This window comes from Alexandromys fortis, unplaced genomic scaffold (assembly GCF_014885135.2).
Source record: "Alexandromys fortis isolate MF-2015 unplaced genomic scaffold, M_Fortis_MF-2015_v1.1 scaffold_29, whole genome shotgun sequence".
NCBI classification, from domain to species: Eukaryota; Metazoa; Chordata; class Mammalia; order Rodentia; family Cricetidae; genus Alexandromys; species Alexandromys fortis.
In genome coordinates, this window is record NW_026067891.1 from 6,145,656 (window position 1) to 6,155,191 (window position 9,536).

At 47.5% G+C, this 9,536-nt stretch overlaps 1 protein-coding gene across 2 annotated transcripts in view; it reads right to left on the reverse strand.

Annotated features, from left to right (window-relative positions):
- Nucleotides 1–9,536, reverse strand: part of Adcy9 (adenylate cyclase 9) — a 115,109-nt gene that overhangs the window by 16,151 nt on the left and 89,422 nt on the right. For both annotated transcript variants that reach the window (XM_050129050.1, XM_050129121.1), the window contains exons 6-7: nucleotides 5,444–5,546; nucleotides 2,725–2,933 (exon numbers count right to left, since the gene is read on the reverse strand). In XM_050129050.1, the coding sequence (XP_049985007.1) occupies nucleotides 2,725–2,933; nucleotides 5,444–5,546 (312 nt within the window). The remainder of the gene's footprint in view (nucleotides 1–2,724; nucleotides 2,934–5,443; nucleotides 5,547–9,536) is intronic.

Genomic DNA, 9,536 nt, shown 5'->3' on the forward strand with positions numbered 1-9,536 from the left:
TTTTTTTGGCAGTGCCAGGTATTGAACCAGGGCCCTGGCCCCACCACTGGGCTACCTCCCCAGCCTCTGAATTTTTTATCAGAATGAATGAGTTTATTGCATGTGAACTGTCATAATAAAACTCGTTCTATTTTTAATGCTTGGTTTTCTGAGATTGGGTCTCACAAAGCTTAGACTGGTCTCAAACTTGGCAGCTTGCGAAAGAGGACCTTTGACTTCTGGTCCTTCAGCCTCCATTTTCCAAATGCCCGGGCTTATAGGTACGCACCACAATGCACAGTTACATGTTCATTTAAAAAACAAAAGGAAAACAATCCAGATCTGGTGGTACAGGCACTCAAGAGGCGAGGCAAGAAGACCAGGAGTTCAATGCTGGCCTAGGCTACTTAGTGAGACACTGTCTGAAAATATAAAGAAAAAAAGACTGGGTGTGTATCTACCTCAGGAGATGACACTTGCCCAGCACGTGTGAGATCCTGGGTTCAATTCCCAGCACCACCGAAACAACAAATACAAAAGAAAGAAAAAGAACATATAGAGACAGAGGCAGTTCTCGGCCTGAGTTCTGGAGTAGTTCCTGGCAGGATTTGTGTGTGAGCCATTTCTTAGGATGCAGGTGAGTGGGTCTGGAGCAGGGGGCTGCTTGTTGTGGCAGGAGGCTTCATTCTGAAAGATAATCTAAGCAATGGCGCAGACACATCGTTCCAACTAGGGCTAAGGGCAATCTCAGTAGCTAAGCGGGAACCGCAGGATGGTGGGTAAGAAAAGAAGGAGGTGAGTGTCCCAGCCAGCCCACCTTAAAGGAAGGAAAGATAAGCACGGAAGTCTCAGGACCAGAGCTAAGCTGTTTGTTTTTTCTGCTTTGGGGTGTTGCCATTTCTGATTTAGCTCAAGCTCTTGGGGGCAATTATCAGCGGATTTAGCTAGGCTGATGCATGGCAGGGCTGGTCAAGGTAGTAGGACCACTGTCGCAGTAGTCAGGAGGAGAGCATCTTTTAGGATGGGGATACTTGGCAAGAGAAAGGCTCTGGGCATCCACACCTACTAGAAACCGCAGAGAGCTATGGGCTTCCTAGAACCTCGGGCTGGCCTTTTGCCTGTTTAAAATGGGCTGCTTTATTCTGCTATATGAATAGGTGATTGTCTTGCTCAGTCATCATCACAGAAACTTCTTCCTGCAGTAGACGGGAGCACAGAGACCCACAGATGGACAATGTGAAGAGGATCACTCAGTCCTAAATGGGATGTCTGGGGCTGGAGAGCTGGCTCAGCAGTTAAGAACAGCAGTTCTTCCAGAGGTCCTGAGTTCAATTCTCAGCACCTCCATGGCGGCTCACAACCACCTGTAATGAGATCTGGTGCCCTCTTCTGACCTGCAGACAAGCAGGCAGAATATTTGAACACATAATAAATAAATAAATCTTAAAAAAATAAATGGATGTCTTTACAAAACCCCTCTCCTCAAGGGTCATTGAGCGATGTAGAACAGGAAGTGTATCGTACGAGCCAGAGAGTATAGACGATTCCAAGAAAACCACCTCTTCCAGACACAACAGGACTTGTGCATGTGAACTCAGAGAGACCGTGGCAGCCTGCACCATGTGTCTGAGCCAGATGGGATCCCGATCCCAAAGCTGAGAAGCAGAAGTGGACAGGAGCTCCCATCCCTAACCAAGAAGCGATCTTCAATTAAAAACTGCTTGCAAAGTAAAAATTATTTTCTCCAGGGGAGTCTCACTAGGCATAAAAACCACACTTAAGGGTAGGCCCCATGCCCAGAAGTAGATGGCCAACACACAATAAAATCATTGCTACTTTTGTGTTTCTTGTGTTTTCGCTTTCTTTTGGCCTGTTGGTTTTCTAAACAGAAAGAAGGAGGCATGGAGTTGGAATTCGATGGGCTGGGAAGATCTGGGAGGGGATGAAGGAGGGGAAACTGATCAAGAATATATTGTATAAAAATTATTTTCAATTAAAAAAATAAAATGGGCTGGTTGTCTTTTTATTATTGAGCTGTGTGAACTTGGTATGCTATCGGTTTTAGATCCTTGTCACGATGTGACCTATTATTTCTTCCCACTCTTAGGTGGTTTTTGTTTGTTTTGAGACAGGTCTTGTGTAGCCCAGGTAGCCTTGAACTTGCTAAGTAACCAAGATGGCTTTGAATTTCTGATTCTCCTGCCTCCATCTTCCAAATGCTAGGATTATAGGTGTGTGACACTATGCCAGGTTTCAACGGTATTCTTTTTAACACAACATTTAAGAACCTTTATAACGTTCAAGGTATCTGTTTCTCTGGTGTCATTTCTAAGCAGGTGCTGCCTATTCCAAGCTCAGACATTTGACACAGCTTCCTCAGCTGGGCTGGGCTGGCTCCTAGGTTAGCAGAGACTTCCGCTCCGCTGCTGCCTGACATGTATTCCTGTTGCACTTCTTCCTCCCTTTCTTCCTCCCGAATGTCTCACTTCTCATTGAGGAGACCCGGGGTCCATGAGGCATCAGCTGGGCTGCACGGGGACTGACCCTCTGTAGTGTCCCACCTGGGTGGAGTGAAGGTCGGTGCCCACAAGGAGGACGGAATGGGGTGAGAGGGAGAAACAGAACCGCTGTTCTCTTCAGATGCCTGTCCCCTGTGCCGGTTAAGCAGTTTTGCCATCAACTGTGGCGCCAGAAGGGGGAGCTAGAGGCTAAACACTGGAGATGGCTCCTGCAATTGGTGCATACCTGATGGACACTACTAGGGACAGCACCTCCAGCAGCAGGTCTGCACCAAAGATGGCCAGGGCAGCGGGTGGGGGTGGAGTGGCCGTGGCTCCGTACTTTAGGAAGCAGGTGATGGAGAGGATCAGGAACACCGTGGTGGACAGAAACACATCCAGGAGGGAACTGAAGGTGGCGCTGGCAAAAGTCTTCACAGGAGAATTCTTTATGACCTGTTTAGAGCAGGAAAGGACAGGGATGAATGGACCCACAGACAGCAGGAAGTACAGTGTGAGGGACAAGACCAGGCGCTCCCGGCCAGGCATAGGCTGGTGCATGCTCCAAGTGGATCATCTCCTCGTTACGGCCACATTTAAAGACAAGGCAGAGAGAAGTTAAGAAATGTGCCTAGGATCACACAGCAGCAGACTGAAAGTCAACAGACTCTCAAACACATTTGCAGTCACTTAGAAAGACAAGTCACTGTCCTAGAGACCAAGAGTGCACATTTGGAAAGCCATAGGTGACGGAGGAGTCCAGTAAATGGATGGATGTGAGGGTCGGCTTCACAGGAAGACAGGCAGATAGGAAAGCAGCAGTAGTGGGGAAGTCCCCAGTCGTGGAATGGGAGCATAGAACCTTTATCAAGAGAGCCTTCCAGGGTGGGGATTATTTGCTGTTCTTCCAGAGGACCTGGGTTTGATTTCCAGCACACACATGGTTGTTAAAAACTATCCATAACTCCACTTCCTGGGGATCCAGTACCCTCTTCTGACCTCCATGGGCACATGTGGTGTGCACATATACACACAAAAGCAAACACACAAGAAATAAAATAAATGAATCATTTTTTTAAAAAGAGATAAAGCCTGTGTGTGTGTGTGTGTGTGTGTGTGTGTGTGTGTGTGCGCGCGCGCGCGCACGCGCGCGCTGCTCTGGGCTAACTGGGTGCTGGGTGTAGGGTAGACATGAAACAATGCCTGAAGGGAACTGGCAGCCTGACCGTGGAATACCAAGCACAGGAGACAGGGCACTGTGTAATTTACTAAAGAGGCACATACGTGTTGCCAGGGAATTAGGAGGAGGAAACTGCTACCACAAGATGTGTCCAAAACATGACCAGATCCAGACCCCTGTAGGCCCTCACAGTGGCACCATCTCAGTCAGGAGGAGGCGCCACTGCTCCTTGTGTGCAGATGGAGGCTAAGAGTGGCGAACCCAGGGAACCCAGGGAACCCAGGGAACCCAGGGAACCCAGGAATGAGAGCCAGATAAGCTGACTCCCAAGTGCATCCCAGGTCTGTCTTAGAATGAAGAGAGAATGTGTAGACAGGGGCTGCAGAGAACACAGCACACTGCTGATGGGGCTTTGCGTTCAGCCTTTGCAGCCGGGGTCAGGGATGTGGGAGGGAGAGGCCTGTGACCACCTCTCAGCTTAGTGCAAGTTCCTTTCAGGTCAAACGGGCTCGGTTCCTCAGCCTTAGATAGACCCCAGGAACTGCGCGAGACAGGAAAAGTCAGGACTTGGCCTTGGGGAATGAGAGCCCTGGTCAGCCAATGGCAAGCCTGACCTCACTGAGCAAAGTGGCATAGGCTCTGCAGATGGCCTCGGCCTGGCCTAACTTCTGAGGCTCCCTAAAAAGACCCAAGATCTTGGAGGTGAGGCTGCTGCAGTGCCTTCTGTGCAGAAGCTCGGGTTTGCCACTGCTCTCTTTGGAACCTAGTTACCATTCTGGGGTCTGAGGAGCCAGGGCTTGGGCAGAGAAGACTCAGGTCAGCCGTTCTCACCTAAACACCGAGGTCTCCCAACTTTTCCAACTCTTGGTCTAGAGTGCTAGGCTCAATACTTCTTACTTTAGGCAAATACCTGCAGGATTTGTGTTTGGAATGTTGGATGACACTCACTGTCCAGTGGGGGACTGACAAGGCAACAATTCTAACCATACAAAGCAAAGACTAGTCATATCTTGTACATCATGGGTTGGACATAAATGAAGATTTGCCCAATAAGTAAGTGAAAGCTGAACAAAACCCCTCTTGGTCCTGGGGTCCAGTGATGGTGCCCTTTTGGCTCTGGGACACTTAAGTCAGGCCAAGGGAAAGAGAGCTCCAGTCAGGCTCCAGGTTCCTTCTAAGCATGCCTGCTGAGTATGTCTGGTGTGTGGGCTGTGCTGGGATTTAGATAGCACGGAAACAGAGAGCTGAGTGTTAGGTCCAGAAATCATGGGGTTCCAACAATGGGGTGCACGTGAAGAAGAAAGAGGGCACAGGGAAATAAGACCCAGCTGGTGTCAAGGAAGGCTTGTTGGGGAAAATGACGTGTAGGCTGAGAGGAAAGTTAACCCTTTAACTCAAGGGCACTAAGATGGTGTAAATATGAACCCCGTATTCTGGATGGAGGTATAGACCTTCCCATTTCAGAGGGTTGGAAGTGGCGGCACTATGAGGAGAGAAGTGTCACCAAGAACCCAGAACAGGTGACCAGGCATCCTTCCAGGGCAGGGGCAGCCAGTAGAGGACCAGAAACACCAGCTATGGAGGAAACAGTCTGGTGGGGTGTGGCATGGCTTTAAGACAAAGGAGCATAAAGAGCCTTGGTTTTCTCTCTGGCAAAGATAAATTCACATACAGTTCCAAAACAGGGCTTCCCGGTTGTGGGAAATCAACACCGGGCTTCATTTTCCTGTCACTTGGTAAAGCACAGACGAACAGTGTCCCATGTGAGGTCCCAGGAAGAACGTACCTCTTCCTGGTAGCTGGTTCTGTAGGATCGCTCCAGCTCCGGATCCAGGAAGTTCAGGCTGAACTGATTGATGGGTGGCTTGAAGAAATAATCTTTCATCAGGCTGGAAGACACAACCAACGCACCCCGTCAACCAGCAGAATCAGTCTCAGATGCCTCTCCCTGAGCACATCACCAAAGCTACCTCTGAAAGCCACTGCGAGACGGGTGCCGTTTCCATCAGCAGACCTTTAGGAAAGCGCTTTGGATCTCTAGACACAATCAGACACTGCTTCCCTGCGTTAGGGATGACAATTCACCACCATCACCGCACTCTATTAGACCCTGCTTCAGAACACAGTCCACATCTGCAGGACTGCAGAACAGAGAAGGCGGCGCTTTGGTCCTGCGAGACATCTTCTCAGACAGCCAGCAGAGCTGGCAGATCTTGTCACTGACAGGCCTTCCACTGATTCGGAGGCGTCAAATGAAGGCAGTTCCAAAAGCTTCCCGTCATCCAGAATATTGACAGTAATTACACCTCAAATCTAACAGGTTGTTACTACCAGTCGGTGTTTACAGCTGGAGTAATTGCGGGGCTATTGTCAGATACTCAGAGTGCAGGTGAGACCTGAAAAGTGATCATGCTCAATGATTTTAATAGCTGAGAAATCAAATCTGATTTGTGTGACTCATTTATTCTTTTGTGGACTGTCAGCATATTGTAATGTCCTTGTTATGATCTGGAGAATTACTATCAATTTAAGGGAACACTAGTGTGATTTCAGAAGGTAATATGAATATGGGTATACTCTCCCATATCCAGTAGCCACCAGCCTGCCGTCATGTAAAACAGGAGGAGAGCCTCAGATGTGGTGTACAGTGGTGCACTCCTCCTTTTCTTGCTGCAGACTGGACCCTTTTCTGTGAAGAAGATGCAATAACGTATCTTCTCAGACTCAAGAGAGGGACGTCTGTCCCTGCATGCTGCTCTGCCGGCCTTACAATGACAGAGGGAAAAATGACACGGCAGCTGCAAAAGGCTTTTGGTGCCCACACTTCAGCATTCGCGTGGCAGAATCAACACTGTTGACGCTGTTTGGCTGGTCTGAAACTAATATTGGGAGTTCCTGCTTCTGGGTCTCACAGAAAATATAAAAACAACTGCTTGGAAGCACAGGAGAGGGGCACGGCTGGAGAAAGGGAAGGAAGCCAGCGACAGCTCTCACCTTTAACCTTCATTTGGTTTTTCCTAGAGACAGACATGAGTTAGTACCACTGGCTAACCCTCTGATGGAAAAACCTGTAATCCCAGCACTCAGAAGGCCAAGGCAGGAAGACCAAGAGTTTGGACACGCAGACTATACATAAGACTGGGGCGGGGCAGGGAGAAGACAAAGGAGGGGAAAGGAAGGGGAAGGGGAGGAAAGCGACGGTCCCCTTAAGTACTTGGATCTTGGGTTTGCATCACCATGCCTAGCTCTAGAATCCAGTCTTAATGGCTTTAAAAGCTAGAAAATAGGGACTGGGGAGATGGCTTGGCTGTTAAGAGTACTCACGGTTCTTCTAGGGGACCCAGGTTCAGCTGCCAGCACCCATATGGTGGCTCACAATCGCCCACAACCCCCACGTCAGAGGATATGATGTCCCCTCTCACCTCCACACATGTAGTACAATAACACATACATGCAGGCAAAATGTTCAAAGAAGATAAATATTTAAAAAAATTAAGTTAACCCCAAAATTAGACAATATTGTTTGGGGTGACTACAGATAAGGAATGAGGTTGTAAATCCCAGAAAGTAGGAGGCAGGAAAGAGAAAGCCCAGGTCCTGCATAAAAATTGTTTTCATATCTAATTCTGATTCCTGGAATTGCATCTTAATTGCACATGAGAGGTAGACTCCAAGCAGCCAATTTAGAACTAAGAGACATTTGAGTTCAGCTAAGTGAACTGTTTACTGAGACAGAAACTTAGTGTTCTTCAAAGAGATACAATGAAAATTCAGATTTTCTAAGGGTCACACACAATGTCAGCACAATCCAATGTTACTAGGCTTACAAAGAACGGGCAAACACAATCCCACATAAAAGAAGTGAATCACTGTAGATGAACTCAAGACTAGAGAGAGTCTGGGGAAAGAGGGCAGGGACTGCTAATTCATGCAGTGGAACACATGTAACCACGAGGGCAGGGACAGCGAGAGGAGAGGAACAAGTATACACGACAAGATGTCCTCGTGTAAGATGAAACGATTTAACATTAACTCGAAGTCAACAAATACAGCCTAAGGATGGCGTCCAAGTTTAGCTTCAGTTGTCAACCTGAGATAATTCAGAGTTATCTGGGGGATTTTCCTGGGAGATTTATCAGATCAGACTGGCAAATGGCCTGTGGTCTTTAAGGCTGATTTGTGTGGGAGGGCCCAGTCCACTGTGGACAGTGCCACCCTTGGGCAGGTGGTCCTGGGCTGTATTAAAAATATGAGCCAGGGAGTGAGCCAGGGAGCAACATTCTTCTAGGGCTTCTGTTCCAGGTGCCTGCCTTGATTTCCTGCTCTGACTTCCCTCTATGGGCTGTGACCTGGAGGCAGAAGATGAAATAAACCCTTTCTACCCCAAGTTGCTTTTGGTCATGGTGTTTATCACCGCATCAGAATGGAAACCAGAACAGGTATGAGTTTGTAACTCCTGGAGTTACAACTAAACTATGGTCTGGGTGTCTAGCTACCACTAAACTCCCAGAGTACCCCTGGAGAGTCTAATGCTCTTTGCTTAATAATTGGCAGAACAGCAGAAAAGAAGTGAACAAACAGATTATCGGAACAATACGTCAGTCACCTGGACATAACTGATGCTTATAGATGATTCTGAAAAATAGTTAAGGATTGATGACACCCAGAATATATATGTATATATAATACATACATATGTATATATATATATATATTTCAAGTGTATATATCTTCACCACAACAAGCCATATATGAGAACATAAGACAAGTCTCAATTTATATGAAATAACTGAAATCACACAGAGCATGTTCTTAGACAACAGCATTAAATAAGTATTAATGAAATATCCAAAACCCATTCAGCATGAAAAGAAGAAGCCAATGCACCTTGGAGAAAAGGGTCATTCCTGAGATAGGGCGGGGAAGGGAGGAAGCAAGCTTGGAACTTCCTGTCATATTAAAGAGATCACGTCAGACAAACGACGGTCCATGTCGAAAGGACCTGCTCACCAGTTTGAAGGGTGTCGCTGGCCAGAGTCAAGCTTTGGAGTGTAGTAAACACAAGGATGGGGCATAGCAGGAGTGCATGAGTTCAGGGTAACGATGGTGGATAGAGTAGGACCGGGAGGGGACCTCCTGACAGTGGCTGCTGAACACCCACGGCAGCACACTGCAAATGGAGCCCACCACTTAACTACCGTAGCAAAGACGGCTTCAGGCAAGACTCATCAACAGATGCTAACCTAAGGAAGTTTGACAAGAAGTGGGCTAATTATAAGACCTTCCTTGATTGTCTACAGTCCTAATGAGAAAATAATAACAGTTTGGAGAGACTGGGAATACCTCACCCAGTCAAGATGCCTATCACATATTAAGGACCAGCGGGCATCATATCCTCTGGATGTGACATGGGGAGAAGGGTATGCTGAACACCACTCTCATTAGCCTAGCCAGAGAAGCAGAACATGAATCTGACAGGAAGAGTCACAAAATCCAACATCCAAGTCTTTCTGTAGAAGAGTCGGTCTGAAAGTTTTTCCAATGTTAGTATCAGAACAGACTAAGCAAGACAGCCAAGGGGCTATCTCCGATTTTAAAAGATTCCAGAGGATTGACCAGTAAAAGATGCAACATAGGAGCCTGAATGAGATCCAGGGCCAGAGGGAGAAAGTGCCACCAAAGACGTGACGGATCATTTGACAATCTGCAATATGGACTTAAGGCTAGAAAGAATATCCCTAAGCAACATCCTTATTTTTAGAAATTGCCATACGAAGGGGAAATGACCACACTGTACCCAACATACTTGCCAACTGGTTCAAAAAATACAAAAAGAGAAAGGGAAGGGAAGGGAAGGGAAGGGGGAGGGGGAGGGGGAG